The sequence below is a fragment of the Vespa mandarinia genome, chromosome 1, assembly GCF_050613455.1.
Source record: "Vespa mandarinia isolate Hongniang chromosome 1, ASM5061345v1, whole genome shotgun sequence".
Classification (NCBI taxonomy): Eukaryota; Metazoa; Arthropoda; class Insecta; order Hymenoptera; family Vespidae; genus Vespa; species Vespa mandarinia.
Genome location: NC_140810.1, coordinates 414,520 through 441,664, shown reverse-complemented (window position 1 = coordinate 441,664; position 27,145 = coordinate 414,520). Strand labels below are relative to the sequence as shown.

At 45.2% G+C, this 27,145-nt stretch overlaps 1 protein-coding gene across 1 annotated transcript in view; it reads left to right on the top strand.

The window, feature by feature from the left end:
• Nucleotides 1-895: 895 nt before the first annotated feature.
• The window catches only part of LOC118446025 (RNA-binding protein MEX3B-like), a 37,340-nt gene continuing 11,090 nt past the window's right edge, over nucleotides 896-27,145 (top strand). The window contains exon 1 of the mRNA XM_035876172.2: nucleotides 896-2,471. Within this exon, the coding sequence (XP_035732065.1) occupies nucleotides 2,171-2,471 (301 nt within the window). The 5' untranslated portion in view covers nucleotides 896-2,170. The remainder of the gene's footprint in view (nucleotides 2,472-27,145) is intronic.

Sequence of the window (27,145 nt, the reverse complement as noted above, 5' to 3'; positions counted from 1 at the left end):
AGCTCGCATTCCTATTGATATCCGGCAGAGCTTTCCTTTGGGGTATGCTCGACGTTGCGTTTAATTTATGGCTTGATAGGAGGCACGAACGATGCGAACAAGCTTTACGACCTGAACGATGCATCGCTATTATTCCTACGGAGTCGTAAATTTCCTTCCTGTTGCATTTCCCTTCTCGTCGATGATAGCACGCGAGTTGGATCTTTGCGAGGCTCGCGGGGGTTGCGAAAGGGAGAATTTGCAAAGATAAAAAAAGAAAAAGAAAGGAAAGACTTGGGTTCGCATAGTTTGGTCGAGTTTCGTTCGTCAAATTGGATCATTGGAAACGATATTTGTTGGTCGCACGATCGAAGGGTATCACTTCCAAGAGTTCCTGCGGGGGTTCGTCGCTCCGGAAGAGAATAGTCGGCGTGGCGCGACGAGACATCGACGAGATGATAGTGCCGAGTGCGGCGGGGGTGTTTGGCGACGAGAGTAGGGAAAGTTCGCGAAGCATCGTTGGCCGAAGCGAGTGTCCGAGGGAGGAAGAAATAGAAGACGAAGACGAAGACGAAGACGAAGAAGAAGAGGAGGAGGAGAAGGAGGAAGAGGAAGAGGAAGATGACGAAGAAGAAGAAGAAAGAGAGAGGAATATAGGAGGCAGCACAGCGCGTCGTCGGCGCACGCGGCCGCCGGAGGTCGACGAGAAAACACGAAGGAGCACGAAGGTGGCCGAACGGGGCCGGCCGGCGGCGAGGTTGGCGGCGAGGTTGCCGGCGAGGCTACGGGAGAGAGCTCGGAGGGGAACGGCGTCGGGGCCACGTGACCGTTCCAGCCAATCAGCTGCGTTCAAAACCGGCGTCCGGCACATGGCGACGCGCCGGCTTCGGCATCCGCAGTCGCAGTACGTCGCAGTCAGTCGCAGTGCTAACACGAGCGAGAGGGTAGTTGCACGCGCCTGCCTTCGAGAGGAAAGACCGCGGAGCGAGATCGAGAGCGAGCGAGCGAGCGAGCGAGCGAGCGAACGAACGAGCGAGCGAGAGAGAGAGAGAGAGAGGAGAGTACGAGAGTGCTGCTTGGTGGGCCGATAGTAGGAAGGAGAAAGAAGCACGGCCGGCTTCGTCGGAAAGAGGGAGAAAGAAGAAAGGCGTGCGTGTAGACGGAGGGAGAGAGACAGAGAGAGAGAGAGAGAGAGATCGCGTCTCTTAGCTCTTGTTTGTCAGTAGTGTGCTTCAGTCGCGCGACGACGCTCTCGGACAATTTGAGTCAGCTTCTCTGTTTCGCGGTCGCTAAAAGAAGGAAGAAAGATATACTAGAGGAACGCACGCTTTGCAAGAAACGAGAGCTACGTGCCGATAATCATCATCGTCATACGACGTACGAACGATTTCGATGCGACAAGGAGAAAGAATTGGAAAAAAACGTTACGAGAAGTCGTAAGAAAGAAGAAGGATAAACGAACGAACGAATTTCGAAGGCGCGCTGCGCACACGACGACGACGACGACGACGACGACGACGACGACGACGACGACGCGACGACGACGACGACGACCGGTAGTTGCAGCCGAGAACGCGAACGAACATTTTTCTCTATCTTTTGAAACAGTCGTACGTTGAGTGAATCGTTCGAGTATCACGAGTTATTCCTACTCGTTCGTGCTGTTTTCAGAGTGCGTTGATCAGAGGAAAAAAGTAACTTCTCGTTGCGAACGAACGAGAAACGAACAGAGAGAGAGAGAGAGCGAGAGAGAGAAAGAGAGGGGGAGGGAGAGTCGGATAGAGCGCAGTGATAGCGAACGGAAGAGAAGAGTGGAAAGGCAAGGAAAAGAAGGGAGGGAAGACCGACTACCACGGCTACGACGACGCTCGTTATTTTTATACGGTGCATCGCTGCTTTTCCCTTTGCTGCTTCCTCTCTTTCCGAGTACGCGCGCGAAACCGTTTTCAAATCTCGTGTCGAGTGAACGCGAACGACGAACGTTTTAATTGGACGAACGGACGGACGGACGGACCGACCGATCGACGAACGGACCAAAGGAGCCGTTGTTTCAAAATTCAAAAAAAAAGTGGTGTGTTGGTGCGCGACATCGAGGTGAGAACGGAGAAAATATAAAGCGGACATAGGCGTGAGAGAGAAATTAAAGAAATAAGATAAAAGAGAAATTAAGAAGAAAAAGAGAGATATAAAAATGCCGACGAGTCTGTTCAGCGAGATGGATCGCTGTACGAATGGCGGTGGAGCCGGCTCGATCGAGGAGCAACGAGCCCTTCAGCTTGCCTTCGAGCTCTCGATGCTCGGACTCGAGGGCACGCCCGGATGTCCCGGTAGCGGAACCACCACCGTACCCGGTACCAACGCCGATCCCGATCCTCTACAGACGGCACCAAGCAGCGTCTTCGAGGAGGCCCGTTCGAAAAAGAGCCAGAACATGACCGAGTGCGTGCCGGTGCCCAGTAGCGAGCACGTGGCTGAGATCGTCGGCCGACAAGGTGAGCGTACTCTATGTTTCTTTTTCGATTCCACCACGCTTCTTTCTTTCTTTTTCTTTTTTTTTTCTTTTTATTTATTATTTCTTCGCCTTTTTCTTCCCATTTCCTTACCGATCGCACTCTTTTTTCCATAATCTCTTGGGATATCCGATTGGTTAATCTCCACCGATAATCCAGAACAGAGCTTCGTTCGTCATAATAACAAAAGCGAACGTTCGATTCGATATGTTATTCCCTTTCTCTCTCTCTCTCTCTCTCTCGTGTGCGCGCGCGCGCGCCTTTTAATCCGCCCTATATTTCCATCTCCCGCTCGACTAATGATAAATTTTAAAAATGTGTACAAATATTAAGAAAATGATATTATATGTTATTATACGCTTAGCACACCGCGTCGTGAGTTTTGCATCGTCAAACGTCTTCCCTTATCGCTATCTTTTCTTCCTTTTATTTCGCGACGTTAACCAAATGATAACTAAAGCGTGAGAAACAATAACTCGGTATTATTTTTACAACCGGCCATTAATATTTTTGTCACGATTCCTCGTCATTTCTCGAAGCGACTTCGATATATTGTTTTCGTAGCTGAAACAATCGATCGTAAGGTTCAAAAGAAAAAATTATAAGGATTATTTTAAATGAGAGGAAAAATTTGTCCGAATTCTCTCTTTCGTCGAAAAGAAATGCGGTCGGGAGATGATGAAAAGGGTGGGGTGGGATGAGGAGCGGAGGGGGGAAAGGAAAAAGTGGCTGCACGTCGATATACGCGACGCGATGCGCCACGGACGGTTCATTGGCCACGAGGAGTCGTCGTAGTGTGGTACGCGCGCGAGAACGCGACGTACCGCGGGAAACTCGATACCGAGTAAACGTCGCCGATTAAAGCCAATTTACGTTCGAACGAGCGAAATTCCCCCGTTCCCTTCGAGAGAGCGAGCGAGCGAGCGAGCGAGCGAGAGAGAGAGAGAGAGAGAGAGAGAGAGAGAGATTCCCAATCTTCTCTCTCTTTAACTTTGTCCTAGGTCATGTTCCTCTCTCTCTCTTATGCGCGCCTGCTTTAAACTCGAGGCTTCAAGCGAGCTACGAAAATTTCCCTAGCCTAGCTAGGGAAATCTATGGGGAAACGATGATCGTTTTAGAAAAATGAAAAGATCCATGCATGGCGAAGGTGCAAACGCGCGCGTGCGCGTTCACGTACAACCTTCACTCGCTTCGCCCTGTCGTAGGTCGCGGATCGTCTCTCTCGACCTTCGAACAAGACGACGGAATCGTCGATCCTTTCGTTTCGATTCTTTCTCTTTGTCGATTGTGCATATGTCTCTCTCTCTCTCTCTCTCTCTCTCTCTCTCATTCTTTCGCTCGCTCGTTCGTTCTATCGTTCTTCTTTATTCTTTATCGTTTATCTCGCTTTTACGTCTCGATCGTAGCCTCGAACGATACACATTGCTCGCGCGTCTCATAAATAAAGAAGTCTCGTGTTCTGCGTCCGCGACGTCCGACGACGCGTCCGAAAGAGAGAGAAAGAGAGAGAGTCTCAGGCAATAGCCTTGACGCAGCTCGGTGGCAATGCTTTTGCCGATGTTGCCGACTTTACCTCTCTTCTTCTCCGATCCGTTTCAGGATATTTCAGGTTCGCGAGCAGCTCTCTGCCACGACGCTCTCTTCTCTCTCTCTCTCTCTCTCTCTCTCTCTCTCTCTCTCTCTCTCTTTATCCTTCGTTCATCGACCGGTGGTGTCCTGTCTCTACCCTACGGTCTTTCCCCAAGGCCGCTTCCGAGAAAGGTGCCAGGTGTAGGTGCGCTTTGTTCGGATCGTACATAACCGTTTATACATAGATACTACGTGACTACATACGTATGTACTTTGGCGAGACGATTTAAAGCATCTTTATCGGATCGTTTCTCTTTCTCTCCCTGTCTCTCTCCCCCCCCCTCTCTCTCTCTCTCTCTGTCTCTCTTTTCGTCATTTATAACGAAAATATCGACTGCCTACGATCGTCTCTCCGCAGGTTTTTATCATACTTTCTCTCTCTTACGACGCGTAGGCGCAAACGAAGCGGAAGTATCGATAGAATCAAAGCAATGGCTCTCTCGCTCGCCGTGAATTTACGATCTTGCGATATTTTGCGAAACACGTTCGACGGTCTCGCCGGAGCGTTTTGCTTAAAGAAAAAGGAAAAAGCGATAAAGACACCGTGGGCAAAATGCATCGAAGAAAGAGCCTACCTCCTCGGATCATTGGAATAAGTAAGTCGAGAGAGCTAGTCGCGAGGAAAGATATCGTGTTTGAGCTCGAGTTTGAAATTATTCGATTCGTGTTTATCCTTCGAACGGATCCTCGAGGACGATCAATGTCGTAGACGTCGAAATCTAGAAACGTTACGTTGAGAACTTCTTCAATGAAAACGAACATTTTGATCTTTCAAAGTTTTCTTGGCTTAACTACTAACGTCGATCTTGGTTGGACAATCGATCGATTCCGTTTACTACGAGACATCTTGCTTCGTCCTATCGCTCTAGGACGAAAAAGGAAGTAGGAGAAGGGACGAGCGTAATGCGATTTATACGACTAGTGTATACTCGCGATTAGAACAAACGGGTGTCTAGTTCTACTAGAAAGCCCGAAGCCGATCGCGCGTGCCGTCGACGATCGATCGACTACGTACGACTACACCGATAGAAACCGTTTCAAGAGCCGTCGTCACGGACGATTTAAATCGTATCGCTCGACGCGATGCGTTTTATCGAAGTTCGTGCCGTTCTGCGATCCTTTGATTTTATTTATTTTCTTTTGCGAATGTTAAAAAAAGGAAAAGAAAAAAGAAGAGAGAAAAAGACTATAAAAAATCTATCTATCGAATGTATAAATACAAGGTGTCTCCTGTTTCGATCGATTAAAGCATCGTTGAAATTGTCAATCGCCGAGAAGAACGATTTCATTCGAGGATGAAAAAGCAAACGAACGATGCGAAAGCTCGCTCGAACGTAGGAGGAAGCGGCGTAGGTTACACGCGGGGAGTGCTAATATCGCGAGCGTACAATAACATCGTCGTCGTAGATCGTCGTAGCAGGCAGTAGGAACGGTGTCATGCCGATCGCGCTTTAAATTCAGGCCTCGTTGCGATTCGCGTACGTGCTTATCGTCCCTTCCGTTCTCCCTTAGCTCTTTCTATTGCTCTCTCTCTCTCTCTCTTTCTCTCTCTCTCTCTCTCTCTCTCTCTCTCTCTCTCTCTCTTTCTTTCTTTCTTTCTTTCTTTCTCTCGGTACCGTGAGTTGAGAGTCACTGCCACGGTCGTGCGACCGAATCACGCGAGCGAGACGGAGGGAAAGAAGAGAGGGGCTTACGATGCTACGTAGCGAGAGTGTGGAACGCGAAGATCGTCTCCGTCTCTCTCCCTCTCTCTCTCTCTTACGGCGTCTTCCTTTTATTTCGGGACGATTACGCGTCACGAAGATGCACCGTGCCACGGCTCTCGAAAGATTCGTCCGTTCGAGGACCGAGCAAATTCCTCTTGGACGATTACGTTGTCTCTTACCTCGACGACTAATATTTATCGAAAGCAACGGCTCTTAATATTATTCATAAAAATCGACGAAAATTTTAATCCTTAAATATTTATTCGTCCAGACGTTTCAAAACGCATTTGTACGTTAAAGATTCTTCTTCGTATCGCACACGCCGCTCGCTTTCTGCTTCTCCTTCTTTTTCTAACAACCGGTTAACGTACCTTCCGGAAAGAACGAACTTTCTCAGCTGGCCGTAGAGGCGAACGCAGCAGAGCGGGCGCGCGCAACAGAGAGCACCCTTCTCGCGTCAGCGCCGGGAGAGGAAACCGGGGTTGCGCATTTGCATGCGCAACGCTCACCAAAGCCCGTTTTCTCTCTTTCTCTCTCTCTCTCTCTCTCTCTCTCTCTCTCTCTCTCTCTATCTGTCTGTCTATCTATCTATCCTTCTATACGCCGCGGCGTATTGTGTCTCTCGTAGATCGGGACGCGAGCTTTTTTCTCATTGAGTCGCGCGCGAGCGCGCGCATTCTGGCCGCCTCGAAACCAGTTTAACATACCTAGCCATGAATCATTCCCATAACTCGAGAGTCCATAGACTCGCGTGGCCGAATAGCGGCTCGAACCTATATACTCTTATATGTAGGTATAGTTGCGTATCTCTCTGCTTTGTACTTTGCTTTTGTATCTCTGTCTATCCTTGTTTCTCTCGGAAGTTCGATCGAGCGCGAGAAGATGACAATTTTCTCTTGAACGCGACCGCGTCGATCCAATAACGACGTCTAATGAGTTTGATACGCCGTTCCATTATGAGGATGTAGCTATTTGTTAAGCATTTTCGCTCGATCGTTCTCTCTGTCTTGCTCCGACTCGTATCTCGTGTAGTAGTATCTGGTGGGGCGAGAGAGAAAGAGTGTGTCGCTCTGTTCTCTCTCTCTCTCTCTCTCTCTCTCTCTCTCTCTCTCGGTCTCGTGGACCGGAAGCTGTAATGAACGCCTCCGTCGACGGACTCTCGTCGCCTCGCGCGTTCGTCGCGTCGTGCCCGACGATGACGTTACTTTGGAAACATCACGGCTGGTTATCCAGGTCGTTAGCTCGTGCACCGCGTGACTCTTCGAGAGGGAACGATTTGCGAAAGGGGAATAAAAAAAAATTGCTTCGTAATTATAACTTGCACGAATTACAATGTGTTACGGTTGCAATCTGATTCAAAAAGTACGATCGAAATCGACGAAATAAAACTCTTTTAGAAAAGGCAACGGATACAGCATGGACAAAGTAAAAGAGGAATAGAGGGTATTCTTCGCTTCGTCGTATCTCTTGGTAAGGTTGACCGTTCTATTTCCAGCATAGAAACGAAGGATGTATGTCGTTTCTCTATAGAAGAGAAAGAGCGAAAGAGAGCGTGTCAACGGACCCACGGCGACCCTTCGTCGTCGTTAACGCGACTTCGTGAAAAGCAGAAAAGAAAAGAGATAGAACGTTCTACTCCTCCTCTTCCTTTACGGATCTTTTACGACTAGCGTATACGAGGTCAAGGCGTTCGGCCTTCGTCAAACACCCTATGAAACTTTTTCCCTTCCCTTTGCCTCTCACGAACCGGGGCTGGGGGGAATCTTTCGTCCAAGAAAATTGAAACTCTCGATTTTCGAGTGCTATATTTTTCTATTCGTTGAAAATTGCGATAAAAGTGTACACGTCGGCATACGAATTTCTCTTTCTCGTCGATATGCAGTAAAAATAGTATTTAATTGGAACGCCGAGTTCTCTCGATCACCTGGCATTTGCTCGACAGATGGACTACTACTCTGGTCGCGACCCTTCGTGCGTCCCCTCCTCGCGCATTTATAGTGATTCCGAGAGCTGGTAGCTCGTCGCGCTATTAGATCGAACTTACGAGAAACGTACGTATCTAAAGATACGTAACGGACTTACTGGATGGACTCTTTGCCATTGTAGTTTCGAACGGTCGCTTCTTGTCGACCGCAAGATCGACCACGAAACGAAGAACTTCCGGTGTCATGGAAACGGTTGGGTCTCCTTTTGTCGGCTGTCGACAGAAGGAGGCCCAACGCACGACGACGTTGGAAAGCCGGCAAAAGGCGTCTCTCGTTCGTACGCCTTCTTTTCTATATACGTACTCTACGTACGGGTTCGTACGTTTACGACGAGACTTCGATTTTGCGGACAACGATGTCGAAACTTGGCGCGCTTTCTCTCTCGAAGCGAAAGAGGAGGATTCCGTGCGATCGTGTCTCTCGCATATTCTCTAGATTAATCTCGATCAGCATCTCGAAAGAAAGAAGCGTCGCTCGTTAGACGACGCCTCGTCGTGACTCATCGATGCATCGATTTTTTTCCGACTGTAAAAGTATAAGTAAATGGTTAAAAGGCCCCCTCGTTGGCCAAGATGATCTAAACGTCTTTGAATAGGAACGATTTCGACTACTACTGTATTTTTCGAGAAGGAAATGAGGAAGAGAGCGCGCGAGAGAGAGAGAGAGAGATCGTATAAGAGGTGGTGGCAGAGAGGGGGTCGAGAAATTGCTGGCAGCGACGGTAGTGCGGTGGTTGCCGATGCCTTTGTTGGCCTCCGAAGCAGCTGCCTACCCACACCGGGCCTCTCTTTCCGTTCTCATGCTCGAAACTCGATCAACGCCCGACCCTCCGCTCCGAGGAGGAGCGAGAAAAAAGAGAAAAATAAAGTGGAGTAAAGGTAGAAAGAAGATACGTCGTTTGTACGCGTACGTCCAATAGAGAGACGTCGATAATAAAACCACCGGTTGAGAGAGCCAAACACCGAAAATATCTTCTCTCTCTTAAATTCGAATGAGAAACACTGTTCGAAAGGCGAACGAGAGCCCCCCGCCTAGCAGATGTTTACAGCGCGCGTTGCTCGAAACGAGCGGTTTTTCTTCTTTTTTATTTATTCTGTCTGCCATGTGCACGGGACTACCCTCAAGAGAGAGAGAAAGAGCGAGAGAGAGAGAAAGAGCGAGAGAGAGAAAGAGAGAACGAGGAGGTCGCTCGCCTCTCGAACCGCCCTTTCCTTCGAGATCGCGATAAGCCGCCTTTTTCTCGAGGGCTCCACCGGCGAGCGCTCGAAAAATCCTTTCGACTACGAGACGCGAATCGTGGGATCCTTTTCAAGGTATCTCTCCTTTTTCGTACGCTTCCTCTCCTTACTCGTTCCTCTCCCCTGCATTCTTTTTTACGTTTGCACTTGACGTCATCGGTGACGTCCGTTCGCGGTGCATTTGAGAAAGTGATCGATCAAAGTTCAGTCGGATAGCTTAAGATCAAAAGGTATCGAGATTTGGAATCAAGATCCGTTCGATGTTTTCGTTTCTGGGAAAATAATGACGTCCGTTGTACGGGATCTAAGGAAATCAAATAAATGACGTTAAATCGGTAGCTCTTGCATCTGCTTGCAGGCAGAGCGCGACGACCTTGAATGAAATTATGCTGCAAGCGAATTTTATTACATTCTCATTCAAATGACATCCGCCGATACGGCCGTTAAACTTCGACGTAGATCAGGCGAGCGCGTATATTATTTATACTCGTCTTCTTCAATTAAGCAGCAAGAAAGATGTCAGCGAGAAATGCGAGAGAGAGAGAGAGAGAGAGAGAGAGAGAGAGAGAGAGAAAGAGTGAGTGAGTAAGTGAGTGAGAAAGAGAGCGATCGATCCTTCACCCACTATCATCGCTTCTTCGTGGAAAAAAAACAGCGAACGAAGGAGATTTTTCTGCGATCTTCGTCACCGGTGATCACTCTCCTTACCAGGGTGGAAGCGTAATAATCGTCGACGATTTGTATCCTTTCTTCTTACCGACCGACTTGCTTATTAAGCACGAACGATCTCGTCTTTAATCCCTAAAGTAAATCTGAGTCGATGAAAAAGAAAGAAAGCCGAGAAACTTATTTAGGACCCTCTGCGATTTCTCTTTTCTTCTTCTTCTTTTTCCCCTCTAACATTAGGGATAATTAAGAAGAACCGGCACACAGAGGGATGGGGATTAAATTCTGTCGCGAATCTTGGCATCGATCCACCGCGGGAGGTAGAGGCCATTCTTAATCTTTTCACGGGACTCGAGTTATCGGAGAGTATTCGGGGCCTTTGATTCAACGGGTGGTTCGATAGATCACGCGAGATAGGGTAAGATAGAATTTCGCCCGGATAGGGACGCTCGAGTGGCTCGTGAGGCCCATCGGAAGTGGAAAACGTCTTTGTTTGTTGCATGCTTCGTATATGCGTCTACTTTTGCGTGTGTCGCCGTGTGTATCTCCCTCCTTTCTTTCTCCCGCCCCCATCTCTCTCTCTCTCTCTCTCTCTCTCCCTCTCTCTCTCTCTCTTTGCGAAACACGCGAGAGGATATCGAATATCCGAGAGAGAGAGAGAGAGAGAGAGAGAGAGAGAGAGAGAGAGAGAGAGAGAGAGAGAAAGAGAAGGAGGAAGAGTGGGTGGGTTGGAGGGAGAGAACGACGCGAGTACTCACGCACCGAGAACGAGCCAAGTGGAGTATGCACGTGTGTCGTGTGTGTGAGTGTGTAGGTGAACGCGTGCAAAGGGTCCGATCAACCTCCTCTTCTTCCTTCCACGTTCTCTCGCTCTGTTTCTCTTTTCCACCTCCTCTTCCTTTCCTTTGTCAGACCTCCGTCCTTTTTCTCCCACCCTCTCTTCCCTTTTTTTATTCTTCTCACTTGGACGCATCTTTGCGTGATAATACACCGGTACTATCCTGAGAGAGTTGTTTGTCTTCCTGACCGATATAACAATTCCGTAATTGGCCATGGATTCGAAAATATTAAAGAGTTTAACGTTTATATGTACGTAGAAAAATTGTTGTCATATTTAAACAATGTCGATAACATGAAACGTTATCGAGGTCCCGTCCTTACTCGATTTCTTTCGAATATATATCGTAGAAATCCGGATACCCTCGGCTTGTCCTCGACTTTTATGAACGGATCGATACCACCGCGTGCTCTTTCGTCCTCGAAATTCATACGCAGATTATACTCCTCGATGTAGAGAGAAACGTAGGTGTGTTAAAAGCATCGATTCTCTCTACTTTCCTTCGAGCCTCGGAAACGGGACTATCCCATTTATAAAAGTCGACTCGGTAGAGAAATGATCCCTCATCGAAAGAAAATCGATTACTTCCGGCGAAAGATAGACGGGGACTCGACAGTGATTTTCATCGTACGATTCACGTGATAGGCGTGAATTTTCTGAGTTGGTGCTTCTTCAAAAGACCGATAGTTTCATTCGAACCGGTTTATCTGTACTCTACGTATAGAATCTAGTCACTTTCATATTCGATGGTTACGCTGAAAACGTGCCTTCGAGAAGCTTACTTTCGAAACTGTTTATAATTAATAGCAAATGCATGACCGGTTGTTAAAAAGGATGATCATTATTTTGTATTAAAGTGGTCGTATGAGATCTCGTTTAAAACGTTCGATATTTTTTTTTATTTTTTTATTTTTTTTTTTATTTATCGATTAAAAGGAGAAGGGCGTGCTTTCTCATCGATAGTTCTCCCAAGCGAGAGTATTCGATTATTTGAAGACCGCACGAGCCGAGAGGAAGTGGTCCGCGAGTCGACCACCTACACGCTCTCTCACGTAACTACGTTGCAGCGTTCGACCGAGTGCTGGATACGTAGAGTGCACCTACGCTTATGCATTTGTGGATGTAATATATATATATATAAAGACGTATAAAAGAGGAGAGTTCGTGTGCGGGCTTTTTCTCCCACCGGTGACTCTCTTTCGCTCCATTTGGCCGATCCGCGCCGGCTCCGTGCACGCTCGACTCGCAACAATGCACCCGACGTGGCACTTCCGTCCACGCCGGAGCCCGAAGGAAGTTATTCGCTTTTCTTCGCTTCTCTCTCTCTCTCTCTCTCTCTCTCTCTTTCGAGAAACCACAAAACTTTCAAACTTTCTTTCTTTCCTTCTTTCTCTTTTTTTTATTTTTTTTCTTTTATTTTTGTTATTTCTTATTTTACGTTTTTTCAATTCGTCATATAATACCTAATTATGATTTTAAATAGAATGATAGATAGCGATAAAGAAATTTGATCGTAATGACCTTTCTTCGCTTTGATATCAAAAAAAAAAAAAAAAGAAAAAGAATTGGCAGTTTGGTGAGAAAAAGTCAAAGGGCTCGAGAGGTTCGATCCTGTTCGACCTTTGTATCCGCAGTAAAGAACGCGGAGTGCACGTAATAGTGCTTTCGTAGTACGTCGAACTGTGACGTAGTCGGCGGTGCGTGTCCTAGGTCAAGATTCAAGACTGCCTGCTATTACTACTGCTTCTACTACTACCACCAGCATCGTATTACTGCTGCTGCTGCTGCTGCTGCTGCTACTACTACACTATTACTACTACTATTACTACTTTACTGGTTCTCTCTGAGGATGAGAGAAAAGCAGAGAGAGAGAGAGAGAGAGAGAGAGAGAGAGAGAGTCTCGTCCTTTCGCTGGTTCGTAGCGTGTGCTCACGCATACATATAGGTTTCGAGAAGCTACAAAATGCTCGCTAGGTCTTCTCGTTTATGTCCATGGACGCGCCTTTCGTGCTCGTCGATGAGCACAACCGTGCTAGTCTTGTACGTGCGTATATGTGGGTGGGAAAAAGAAAGAGAGAATTGATATCGCAAAACATTCCTTCCTTTTCTTTAATCTCCCTCAATTTTGACAAAACTTTAGTTTTATTCCAATAAGAAAAGAAATAAAAGAATGTCGTCGCTCTGTAAAACGCTAATCTTTCTTTAGATAAAATTAGTTCGAAGAAATAACTAGTTGAAAATAATTAACGTGTGCATAAGTATAGGTGTATGTAAAAAAGATACGCGGGTATATAAACGGTTTGGGTTTCCAGGGCATTAAACAAAGCCAGTTCGGGCCACTCGTCCTCTCCGAGTGCTCTGGCCGTGGTTCGATTCACTCTCGATCTCGAAGAAGGACACCGTGTCACGAACCTCCTTTGCTCCGTACCGGTTTATCGAAATCGTGCTGCGATCAGGGACACGTGCTTTCCATCTCCCTCCCTCCCTCCCTTCCTCCCTCTCTCTCTCTTTCTCCCATCTCCTAAGAATAACAGAGATTATCGTTATCGAAGTCACGTCGTTATCCGATATTCCTCTTTCGAAAGAAACGTATATTTTCAAGGTAGTATGTAAATCGATGTACACTTAGGTTTCCAAAGCAATCTCTTTTCTCTCATTCTTTTCCCCTCCCTCTCTTTCTCGCGAGTAATTGAAAAAGCGAGCAAGGCCGGTGATGCAGAAGGAAGAAGAGGTTCGAGAAGACGAAGAAGAAGGAAAAGGATAAAAATGGAGAAGCAGAAGGGAACAGAAGGGTTTATCTGGTCGATTAATCCTCGTTAAGAACGCGCCGTTCGAAGGAACGTGGAACGCGTGGCACGTTTTTCGGATAGCCCCGGACGAGGAGCCAAGGTGTTCCTTCGCGCCGAAAGGTGTACCGCAGCGCGGTGAGAAAAAAGAAATTGTTTCTCTCGTGTGCGGCACGTGCTCTCGAAGGTTGCGCCTGCTGCCGAGAAGAGAGTCGAAGGAGGAGCTCGTGGAGAGGGCAGACACAAGGGAAGGAGGAGAGATTACACAATCGCAAAAGCCGCGGAAAGGGAAAGCGATGACGGCATGCTCCTGCTCTCTCGCCCATCTTATTACGCTTACCTCTCTTTAACGAGCTCTCAAGCGGGCTAATTTCGACGCGAAATCTCCTCCGATGACCCATTTCTGTCGCTTTTTTCCGATACCCTTTCTCCCCACCCACCCATCTTCTTCCTCCTCGACTTTCCTTTGTCACGAGCACCGATTACCCTTCTTTTACTTAATTAAAGAAGTTACCGCACCGTTTCGAGAAGAAGAGGAAGAGAGCACGGATAGCGATCGAGCAACGGCTCGTCGAGAGAATCGATCTCTCGCTCGCTCGCTCGTTCGTTCGTTCGACTCGAACAAAACGCTTTTCTTTTTTTCTCCCTCTTTTTCTTCTTTCTTTTTCCCATGCTCTTCGTTGTTCGCATTTCGAGGTCTCTTTTGGAGGAATGAAATCTCGTTCGCCTTGCTCGTTAACGAACCGGCAGTGCACGCGGTGGTATGTATCTCGTCAAAAAGAGCGGGAGGGAGGAGGAGGAGGAGGAGGAGGAGTTGGCCTGGCTCGAAGGAGCAAGGCGCGAGCTAACCTCGATTCGTCGCTAATCGTTAGCGAGACACTAAGAGGTGACGTTGAAAGAGACATTAAGAGGACGACGACGTGTTACGCCATCGCCGTGCTATCTTCGATCCACCATTGATTTGACTTTTTATACTTGTTCGCAAAGTTAGTCCGACCGAAAGGAGAGAGAGACGACGGTTACGTGACGATCCATGGAATATCGTAAGGTCGTCACTCTTTCTACCGAATTTCACTCGAAGTAGTAGCGCGACGTCCTCGATGACGAATAACCGCGAGACGCGCAACTCTCAGGAAATGATAAATCTTATTTTCATCTTTCATTCCTTTCTTTTTTTCTTCTTCTTCTTCTTCTTCTTCTTCTTCTTCTTCTTTCTTTATATAAACCTCAATTCGTATTCTCTCGACATTGATGTACTTTCTTTAAATCGTACGAAAGAGAAAACGGCGAAAAGTGTCATTGTACGCGGTCAATTAATCGCGATAATAGTTAATCGAGTTGAGGATGCCGTGAGCGAGGAAAACACGAACACGAGAACTTTGCTTTCTACGTGTTCTCCATCTCTTCTCCTCTTCTCTTCTTTTCTTTCATAGTTCAATGCTTCGCATTCCGATACGTGATTGCTAGCCTTAGCATGCCGCGAGCCGTGCCATCTTCCTTGCGATTCTCGTAAACAAAGGAGTCCGGCGCCGGTCGAACGTGATTAGCGAGGATGATCGATCCACCGTGTAACTCTTTTCTTCGCTACGACCGATTGAATTTTTTAACGTCTGAAAATAATTAGATATATCTGTCGTCGAAATATGCGAAAAAGGAAAGAACGAAGGAAAATTATCGAGATTTATATTATCACTAGTTCCCCTTGTCGTATTCGATAAAGCTAATTTTCTCAAGTCTTCTTCTCCATCTTTTTCACACGTTTACGCTTCGAGATATCGTTCAAAGAATCTTGTCGATACGCGACGATTAGCAAACAATGCAACCGAGGAGGAGACTACGAGACTAGACGCGAAAGAAGAGGAGAAAGAAGGAGAAATTTGCGAGACGAGCGGACTCTCACGTACAGTGTTCTCAACCTTCGATCGTAAAGGTCCCATCGTCTCTTTCTTTCGTCCGTGGGCCTGGTTCGCGGGCCTCGTGCGTGTCCGTTCCTTTGTTCGGTCTTTTGAAGAGCCGCCGTTGCTGCTGCTGCTGCTGCTGCTCCTGCTGCTGCTGCTGCTGCTGCCGCCGCCGCCGCCGCCGCCACTACCACCACCACCATCACCACCACCACCACCACCACCACCACCACCACCACCAGCACCGTCTCTCCTCGAAGGAGAGCAGCTCGCCTTGAGACAAAGCGCGCTTCTCTTTCCTCAGCCAAAGACCCTCTCGGCATCTCTTTCTCTTTTTCTCTCTTTTTCTCCTTCACCTTCTCACTATTATTACGTTTTTGCAATTTATTTGTGTCTGCATCTTTTCGCTTTTTCTCATCTCCTCTCTCTCTTTCTTTCTCTGGGCCGTGGACAGAGTCGTCGGCCTCCTCCTCCTCCTCCCTCACAGGCCGATCGCAGGTGCATCGCACGGACTTTGGTCCAACGCCTTCGGGGACACGCACCTGCGCACGAGAACGCTCTCGACGCGCTTCTTCGTGTCTATCGGACACGCCATGCCCGATAGAAGGGAGCTGGCCGTGAACGTTGTCGACATAATAGTACGCCGAAGATAAGAGACGTAAAGAGGGGGAAAAGTATTCGCCGTTAATTGGGCGAGTTAAGGCGACGAGCTTGCAAGGTGGTCAGAGACAACGTTTGCGTCCTACGGGACAGGTGCTTGTCTATAATTAAACGAGTTTCGTTTTACTACTACCACTACCATCTTCTTCTTGGTTCTTTTTCTTTTTTCTTTTTTTCTTTCTTTCTTTTCGTCCTTCCAGTTTTATCCGCTAGGTATCGACGCGTGCCACGTGTTAACTCCTTTTCAACGATTCACCGGATCGTAATTTAGAATATCTTCGTTCTCTCTCTCTCTCTCTCTCTCTCTCTCTCTCTCTCTATCCATCTATTTATCTATGTATTTATTTATTTATCTATTTATCTATCTATCCATCTATCTATCTCTCTTTCCTCGTTTCATTACCTGCACCTTGTAAATCTAGTTGTACGATCTTATGTCTGTTATTATTCACGTCTATCAGTAATATTATTTCATTTTCACTTTCTAATCTTTTCTCCGTTGTTATCTTTGCAACGACGATTTTGCGTGGACGGTCATTGGAAAGAGAAAGCGCTGGCCTATCCTCAGGTATGAAAGTAAAAGAGAAAAGGAGGAAAGAGGACTCATCGAATTTTTATAGAGTTCTTCGCATTGAATACAATCTTCCTTTTCGACTAGTCGGCAATTTACAGGATCATTTCTTGACAAGGGTCTACAAGACCCTTGTCCTTATAGATTTGACCCCGATCCTAAGAGTATACCTGCGTTTTACGAAGATTTACCAATGTACTTTCTCGTCTTACTCTTCGTTGGTACCACGAGAGCGCTTATGTCTAAAGATAATGGCATCTCTTGCACCTACCTACTATAGGAAATATTTTCTCTCTCTCTCTCTCTCTCTCTCTCTCTATCTTTCTATCTCTAGGAGGGAATCATCGATCCATTAGGAAGCCCTGTAAAACGCGAAACGTTCACGGCTCCCGCTGTTGCCTCGCGAAAGATTTGCTTCGACTCGTCGTCTTTCTCTTCCTCGTCCCTTTAAGCCATTAGCCTCGACATCTTTCAAGATTTACGGCGTCGAGGGTATTTCGTTTAATATAATTTTATGTTTAGAGTGTACTTTAGAGAGATAGATAGATATATAGGTAGAGAGAGAGAGAGAGAGAGAAAGAGAGAAAATCCACGGTGGAATCGTCTGGCTCGATTTTTCAAAGTAGACGGAAGATCGGTTTGGCGTCGAGAACTCCGTCGACGATTCCTTCGTCGTAGGAAAGACAAAATGGTACTAGAATTTATTGGCTGTCTCGTAAGACTTAATCCGCTCGTCGTAAAGTTTATTCGGCAAAGCGGTTTATACCGAACAGGTGCGATTTTACTCGCGTTTACAACGCATAAAGTATTAATTGTATTAAAGTGGTCTTATCATGGGAAGCGATCGACCTCGCTCGTCTTTCGTTCCTTTCATACGCCGCAAGTATCGATCAAGTTCTATCATGGATATAAGATAATCGGCCGGCTCGATAACGATATTTCAATTTTCTTCAGACGTTCGAACGCATCTCGATGGTCTTTATTTTCTCGCATAGGAAATAAGTAAATACTCGATAGTTTCTCCAGTAAAAAGTGGGTCGTGTCTTTCGGCCATTTCTCTCGCGCTCGACTTAACGCGGATAAAGTCCGACACGGAAGGTGTAGTCGTTTTTTATTATCGAGATGCAACGTGCGATATATAATCGAGAGAAGAGAGAGGATGGAGGGAGAAGGTACGGGCAATTACGCGCCGGGATGTGGAGAAAAGACGAGGGTCGGTGTAATTTACGGTAAAACGCCAAGGTGGGAGGGTTTATGAATAATTCGACGTTAAATTAAATTCGCAAAGTCGCACGATAGCTCACAATGTTTTTACGAGATATAACATTTTTATCTTTTTTTCATCTTTCGACAACGAGCGGATATCGAAAAACGCAAAACGTCCAACTGGTCCAACGACTCGACCAGTTTATTTTAAGAAGATTGCCTAGTTTTTCTGTCTATTTTTCTAGTTTTCTCGAATGCGTAAAGCATATGAGAAGGGAAGAGAGAGAGAGAGGGAGAGAGAGCGAAGGGTCTTAGGAGGGCCCCTGGCAGGAGTGTTTGCGCGCGTATCGCGGCCCGAGATCTCCGTGATGAGTCGAGGCGTCGTTCGTCGAGACTATACTACTTCCTGCCGATGACTGGAGAGGCTTAGAAAGTAAGGAAAAAAATTGGGTGGCGTATTCGCTAAGAGAGTCGTTCATTGCCCGTTCGACGCTGGAACGGAAGGTGTCCGATCGTGTCTCGAATTCCTAATTACTCGTTCGTTTCTTTCGACGTTCGTCGATTCCTTCGCATCTCGATTTTTCTCAGAAACTTCCTTCGACTCGCTCGAAAGCGTCATTTGTCTTTTATTATCGACGACGTCATCTACCTGGAAAAATGACGACCGACAAATTTTTTTCCAACGATTTACAGCACCTTACCTCGGCTCTTTCGTGGTTACTCGCGCGGGGTACGTGGGTGGTAGAAAACTGGCCGCTTTGTCGTCGTTGTCTTCGGAATCCAAGAAACGGAACCAAACTCTGGCTGCGTCTTGCGTTCTTATCTCTGTCAAATAAGGAGGTCTCTTATCACATGGAAAGGGAAAGAGAGCGGGTATCGCCTTTCTTTTTCGTGCTTTCGTCAAAGCAGGGCCCACTCTCTCTCTCTCTCTCTCTCTCACGAGAGAGGAGAAAGAGGAGGGAGAGAGAGAGAGAAGTGATTTTTGAGATTTGGTTGAGCACCTCTGCTGCATCGAATCGTTGAACCACGGAGTGGTTCAGTGGCTCCAAGGCCGGCGGAAACCACGGGTGGGATGTGCAGGGCAGAACGGCCCTTCTACCACTGGAATCTTCTCTCTCTCCCGTAGAGCGCACGCCTTTCGTCGTTCTCTTCTTCTTCGTAGCCTTTGGTAGTCTCTCGAGCCAGTGGAACAGAGAGAGAGAGAGAGAGAGAGAGAGAGAGAGACAGAGAGAGAGGGAGAGAGAGAGAGAGAAATACAAAGAGAGAAAGAGAAAGAGAGGGAGCAGTCGACGACGAAGAAGAACAAGACCAAGACGGCAAACTACGACGAAGAAGAAGAAGAAGAACCCGGATTGGCTCGTGTGGGAGACAAAAATGCGGAGCATACCCTCTCGACGTTCGTTCGAGCAAACGACGAAGAAGACGACGACGACGACGACGACGACGACGACGACGACGATGAAGGAGAAGAAGAAGCTGTTTTCTCTCCTCATTCCACTCTCGGACCATTCCTTTCTTCGCTTTCTCGAATTTGCGAATCGTCGTTGCATCTTTGACCCGTGTACACTGCCAGGATCACGCAGGAGAATGAACGACAGAGAAAGAGAAAGAAGGATGCGTTTCGCGGAACGCGATTCTCTTTCTTTGTCTTTCCCAAGTCTCTTCTCATTCTATTCCAACCTTTTCTTCGATCGTTTCCGTCCTTTGAAGATTCCTCGCGAATTCTCTCGAGCTCGATGGCACCTGCACCACCGGCGACTTAACGTCTGCGTTCGATAACCTTTGACCTCTTCGAAATACGTAGATATATTTGCAGAATCCATAAAAGGTAATCCTTTTTACGAATGAACGCAAAGTAAAGATGGTGACGTAGTCTTGCCGACACAGTTTCACATCGAGATCGGAATAACGTATCCGTAAATACGATATATAATATTATATTCGAAGAAATCAAGACCCTCTCTATTTTAATAAGATAACGCGTCGTTGATTTTCCACATACTTGCGCGTACATATATATATATATGTATGTATATATGTATGTATATATTGGTACGTGAGTATTCGCGGAAATACTAGGCGGCATAATTACGAAGAAACGTCGACAAAATTTCCGATCGTGCAGCCGAAAGAATAACTTTTTGTTGTATTTTCGTAAAAGAATTTGCAGAAACTGATGAAAAAACAATCGTACCAAACTGCCATTGTCTTTAAGACTAGAATATCTGAACGTTGTTCTAGTTTGTTTTCAACCCTCTCTTCGGTCCAACTACCAACGTTAATTCTCGTTAGTGATTTTGAATGAATTTTATATAGAGAGCGTTTGGTTAGAAATCGATTCGCGGCGAACAAGCGATTAGGAATTAGAAATCGGATGTTGGATATTAGTAATCGTTACGTGGGTCGATCGCGACACATAAATGGGCGCCGGCAGGCTGCCGGCATCGGATTGTGTAACATCGTGCAACGAACATACCGTAAGACTTTGTACAAATAAACTCGTAACTCTGTACGAGAAATTCGTCTCTGTTTTTAAACGTTTCTACAACACTTTCTAGAACGTACTTTTCGTATTTATTAATCCGCAATGATCGGGTTAATACATAAATAGAGTCGAATTTGAAGCGAATGTTAGCGATTGAGAGAGAGAGAGAGAGAGAGAGAGAGAAAATGAGAGAGTATTCGAGCCGCTTCTCGAAACTCCCTCGAGACTCTTTTCCCTCTCATACAAATCGCTCGCGATGAGATCTCGCGACGAATTTTGCGGGAGGCCGCGACACTCCCCTCCTCCTGCCTCACCTCCTCTCGCTTGGTATTCTTGGACGATCTATTTACTTCCACTTGGTCCTTCAACCGAGTCTTCCTCCCCAGGAGACGAAGATTTCGTTGGAATATTCTCTCCGGTGGTCCAACAGATAAAATTTACAAACTTTCCTTTTGTTCTCTTATCTTTATCCATTCTTCCTAGAAAAGATCGGATAATACGTTTTTGTCGTAGAAATCGAAACGGATTAATCTCTCGTAGTAGCTTCGAAATGTCATTTGATCGAGACGGAAGTGAAATTGGGTTAAGACTCTGTTAAACGATCTCGGCCAATAAGTTTGGAGAAATCAAAGAATCTCTTTTTATCGTGTATTACCTACGATCGTCATAGGTCATAGATAAATTTATCTCAGTGATAAGACAACGACGTCTCTCCTATCGACATGTGTCCTCGTAGGACTCGTAATTAATAAAAGTTTTATTTTTTCTTTCTCTCCTCTCTCTCTCTCTCTCTCTCTGTTTTTTTTCTCTAGAGAAATTATGCGATTCGCGATACACGCGCGTTAGCGTGGGAATATGCAAAGCTATATAGGACGATTCTGTATGCATTTACATACGTATGTAGATACATATGAACATATAGCGTAGTTTTGCGGGATATATCGTCATAGATAAACTATCGATCGGGTTTATGCGACTGCACGGCTCGCTTAAGTTGCAAGCCAAGAATCGATAGTTACAATGTAAATATAGAGATAATACATAGTGTTAACGTGAAGAGGAGCAGCCATCGTTTCGCTCGTAGATAGTAAAATATATATTGTCGCGTAAAGCTTATTCGCGGAAATTTGCATTTGTCCTGCCTTCCATTTTACACAGTACCTTTTCAAAAGATTTTCCACAAAAGATATTTTGCTAATAATCGATAAGTGATTATCGGCTTGCCCTGTGCTCATATATTTTTAATTTTCTTTTTTTTTTTTTTTTTTTTTCCATAAAACGAATCAATTCGATAGATTGGCCGGCCGATCGTGTGGAAAAAGAACGCGTAACGTCTTTGAATTTCACGCGCGAGGTTTATTGGGTCTTTCGCAAGGAATTCAAGGACAAAGTACTTCAAGGTTCCGTCTGCAAGACGTCTCGCCACCGTGTGCACTTTCGCGATATTGCAGTCAGCTTCGACCGTCTCCTTTGTCTACTCCTTATGAGATCGTCCCGTTTACGAAGTAGCCCACATTTATCTTCGAAAGCGAGTAAAACAAACTCGACGATAAAATTTCTCGAAATATACGTCGAGTTTCTTTCTCTCCTTTGCACGCAGTTTCGTAAATTCCGATCGAGAGTCGATTCGTAATTTTACTTTTACATCGATTTATGGAGTAGACGCTTTGAGGAAATGCGAGAAAAGAAATGAAACCCAAACGACTCTTGAAAACATCCGTTTATTGCAGCTGTCGGAGTTGTTGCAATCGTCGCTTTCCGGTTGGGTCGCCAAGCTACACTCATTGTGCCAAGCTACCCGCCGAGAGACCTTCGAATATTCGGAACGAATTATTTTTCCATTTCCTCTTCCCTCTTGGTTTTCTCCGAAGGAAAAGTTAGGTATCTATGCAGGTATACGTTTGAACCGTTAACGGTACGCAGATCGTTTGGGAGAGCTTAAGAAGGGACTTAATCCGACGTTTATCCTCTCTTTAAGAAGTTTCCTTTCGAAAAAAAAAACAAAAAAACTCATTTTCTTTTTTCTTTTCTTCTTTTTTTCTTTTTCTTTCTTTTTTTCATTTTGTTGCTCTTTTTCTCTTCCTCGAATTTATAAACTTACCACTTTTTGCACAAACCACACGGAAAATTTTCTCGCGTGTCGTAGGATTTACTCGGCCTGAATTTTCACGAGCCGTCTGTTCCTCTTTTTTTGTCGCAAGCGTCTACTTTGCCTTTCATCTTTCTCTTTCTCTCTTGCATTCGTTTCCGCCCACACAATCCAAGTATACAAATACTTTCTCGTCGTGCCATTGGCGACAAACGAAAATTGGTCGAACCGAACCTTGGAAATCTCGGCCCAAGAAGCACAAGAAACATGAGATAGCTCTCTCTCTCTCTCTCTCTCTCTCTCTCTCTCTCTCTCTCTCTTTCTCTCTCTATCTGTCTCTCCCTCTCCCCTTTTCAGGTACTCGACCATCCCCTTCTTCGCTACCGTTACATCTATAGAAAAAATATTTGAGGACGAAGCGAAGAGTGCTTCCACTCGATGCTGCCCTCTTTTCAAAAATGTCTTATATCATCTTTTAATTTGTGCTAGGTTTAACGTGAAAAATTTTGAAAGATTTTCCCCTTTAACGAGTACATACATATATTTTACATAAGTCGAAGCAATACTATCGTTTCCGTTTGATAATCTCGAACGCTATATTTAGAAATGAAATGCATAGGTATACAATGTGCATTTAAATGAAAATTCATTGAACGAGTATATCGATTTTTTTCCGATTGATTTTTAAAACTTAAAGCATCGAGTAATGTTCTTAAGAAAAAAAAAAAAAAAAAAAAAAAAAAAGAAAAAAGAAAATCCCTTGCTAGAGCTGATTAAAGAGCAAAGCAAAGTTTCGACTGAACGATAGATATATATGGTGGAACTTAATAACGCCCAAATGATTTTCACGAATGAACATAGAAACAGATATATCTACGAGACACGGTTAGTCTAATACAGATGCGCAAAGTTCTTTCTTTCTTTTTTTTTTTTGACAATAAACCTACGTAGGTAAGAGCCAGAAGAAGGGACAAGACTCTCCTCTTCGCGTTTAGCTCCCTCCGATCGTGAAAATTCGTTTCTTCTATACTCATCCTTCTTTGGTTGAAACGATTCTTTTGGAAATGGAATAAATGGCACGACTTCGGCTCCGGAACCCCGAAACACGCCGGCTGCTGTCCCTGAAGAAAGTTCCCATGGAAACCATTGGCGTGGATGCCGGCTTTTCTAATCTTTTCCTAAGCCAACGTTGTGGCACGACGCCACGGACAGTATGCACCATCTAATATCGATCGGTACGCACGTTCCGAGGGGGTGAGAGAGCGAAAAAGCTCTCTCATTCTCTCTCTCTCTCTCTCTCTTTTTCTCTCTCTAGTGATCTCACTCTTCATCGTGTCGGATTCTGCAGGAGAAAAAAGAAAAAGAGTGCAGCCTCTAGGCCAGAGCATGTCGAGGTTAGCGGTGTACATGACTCCTCCGCGTAGTAGTTTAAAGCTCTCTTCTTCTTCTTCAAAAAAAAAAAAAAAAAAAAAAAAAAAAGAACTCGCGACCGACAGCTGTGCAAATGTTGATACGCCCTCGTTGAAAATCTACGAGTTTCGTTCCGGTGACCCCGTAGAACCGACCTGGTGCGTCGAGTATCGCGCTTATAGGCACCTGCCCTCTTCTCTCCTTTCTTTCATTTCTTTTTTTTTCAACCTATCCTTTTGTTCTTCAGAATTCGAAATTATCCAATGAAAGTGTCATTTCTCGTCAACTCATCAACGAACGAACGTAGGCAGGGTGTGTTCGACGACGTCATTGCCAATTTCTATCGATCGGTCCAGAGAATAATATAAAAATTCTAATATCTAAAAGAGATTCTAGAATCGAAAAACTTGGAAAAATTGATATTTCTTTCTAAGATGCATGAGTATCGTCTGTCGTGCGTACGTACGTACGTACCATACATACGTACGTACGTAGGAGAAAGGAAGGAGTGAATGGAAGAACAATGAAAACACCGCGTCACCGTTTATCGTACGAGAGATAGCGGGAGTTCTCGCGTACAATATATCGAACTCGCGATTCTTCGTAGCGCGCGCGTAATCGTCAATTAATTATTGATCGTCGACGAGCCGACGACCGATTGTCGCTAATCGCGCGGTATTGCGATTAACACGCAAAGAACGTGTACGTACGTGTGTTCTACATTACGTGTACCTTTTGAGAAGGCACTTTCGAAGCGAATCTAACTCTACTCGTTCGCATTTAATTATTTCAATAAAATACGTATCCTACGATCGCGTAGATAATCACGTACTCTCTTCGTCAACGATATTCCGATTTAATTTTTTTGATCCGATCGTTTTCGATATAATCGACATATTGTACGTATCCATGCAAGTCGCGTAAAGAAGGTTACCTTTGTTACTCGCAAACGGGTAATATTCTCGATTCATTGACCTCTTAATGTATTCTTCAACGATGCATCGAATGATGTCATATCGTGGAAGAGACAGTGTCTACTAATACTAACGTTTACGCTTACGCGTATACGCGACTACGTAGATGTTATTCGTACGAACTGTAAAGATTTAGAATACTATTTGTATTCTCGAGTTTCTATCTCAACGCGATGCTCTCTCGTATTCTTCATTCGTCGATTCTAAAATTTCAGGAAAAAGATCAAAATTGGCTAACTAAGGACTCGAACACATTTTACAATACGAATAAGTATTGTAGATATATCGTTGTAATAATCAACGATCGATGTTCTTTGGATGATTCACTGTTAGGTCAATACCTCGTACCGAGGAGACCTCTCCTCTTTTTTCTTCCCCCCTTTCCCACGTTTCCCTTTTCTTTGAGGTGAGAGCAAAAGAGTGAGATAGAAGGGGCGGGGAGAAGGAGAGGGAGAGGGAGAGAAAGAGATAGAGAGAGAGAAAGGAGAGAAGGGCTCGTTTCTACGAGCGAGATCGATAAGCCACGCGTGCCTCACGTATGTGCGTGCTATACAACAATGACAACGACGCCGTCGACGATGAGAAGGGATCGACGCTCGAGGGTGAACGACAAAGAGGGTTGGGCGACGTCGTTGAGTAAGCCTGTCCTACGTATACACGAATAATTAATTCGATCTTCGATATGTCCACCCTTCGGAATCAACGCTTTGTCTTCGATCTGCTCGTTTCTTTTTTATTTTTTCCTTCGGACGACTCGTAAAAAATTTTCTTTCGATTTTTTTACGAAAATTCGTACATATATTCCGAGACACGTCGAGAGACCGGAAAAACGAGTTCTTTTTCTTTCTCTTCGTCGTTCTCATTTTCTTTTCTCTCTATCTCTCTTTCTCCCCCACCCACCGCCTCCCCCCCTTCATGTGTCCTTCTCGCTGCGCCTCCTAGATGAGTCACAATGATAATGCTAGAAAAAATGGGTGGAGCGTCAGACGGAAAATGGTCCGTTATATGCGAGAAGGTACGCTGTACGCGCGCATTCTCGTCACCCTGTACATCGTTCGACCATTCTCGGTCGATACAGAACAGAGGGACTGGCAAAGGCTTTGCTGAAGATATTAACCCCCTCAATCGAACGTTGCTCGTCTCTAGCGTTGCTGACCGAACGAAAAATAAATATATGAAGTTTAGAAAGATGAAATTGGTTTGACAATTTATTCTTATCTTTCTTTTTTTTTCGAAAAGAAAAAAAAGAAACGAGATTGATCGTATTCAAAGTCGACCATGTTTTAAAATCGGCAAACCGTCTAGACTCTCTCTTTCTCTCTCTCTCTCTCTCTCTCTCTCTCTCTCTCTGTAAACCTAGTTTATTAATTTCACGATAATATACTAGCGTCTCTTAATTCGTTTATTATACACTATCAAGATTTATAAATCTCTGAACGATAAGCGTTAATTCAACGATAAATAAATTAATTAGAAAGTTCTCCTCGATAGTTTTCTGCGATAATACGAATAAACGAAAGTTTCACGGAGCTCCAACGAGAATATTTCTCAAGGCGGAACGTATAACTCCATCCATCGATGAGTTGTGAAAGGTGACATTTTCTTTATGCTCAAACATATAGAGACATCGTAGTAATTTATATTTGTTTTGAAGTATCCTTCATTTTTTTGCGCAATTCGACTATAATAGATATAGAAATAATCCTTTTAACAAAATCTAATTTTATCTATAGAACACCGATAGAGAAAAACGTTCGCTTATGCGAACGACCGAAAATATCTTTCAAACGATTTTAGGATTTAATTAAAAATTCGACTCGAATAAGATATATCCCATGTTTTTACTTTTTTTAACTCAATCTGTTCACTCTTTCAAAACAAATCTCTTTACGAACAAATTTATACAAAATGATTTCTCTCGATTAGATTTTGCACCGAATAAACGTTTATAAAAAGTCAAAGCGTGTCGACTAAATTCTTTTACCGAGGCGAATAATATATTTCTAAGATAGACTTAAAATTTTAACGGATTTTTAGATCAAGGGACTTGTACGGATCGTACAAATTTTCGAGTAATGCCGACGGTCTATGAGGTAAAAATGAATGAGCCGACGAGTTGCCATTAACGTTCCGACGACGTGGCCAGAGTAACTCGACGCATTTTACGGTTTACGATTGTAAATATGCACAAGCCTCGTAGATATACAGACGTGAATATGCACTCTCCCTCTCTCTCCCTCTCTCTCTCTGTCTTTGTCTGTCTGTCTCTCTCTCTCTCTCTCTCTCTCTCTCTCTCTCTCTCTCTCTCTCTCTCTCTCTCTCTCTCTCTCTCTCTCTCTCTCTCTCTCTCTCTCTCTCTCTCTCTCTCTCTCTCTCTCTCTCTCTCTCTCTCTCTCCCTGTCTTTCTCGCTCCAGTACCCATTACTTTACCTTGGTTGTTTCCCTCTCCCTCTTTCAAAGCTGTCCACTACGATAATCGGTATCGCGTAGCACGTGTATATACCGGGTGACGGGT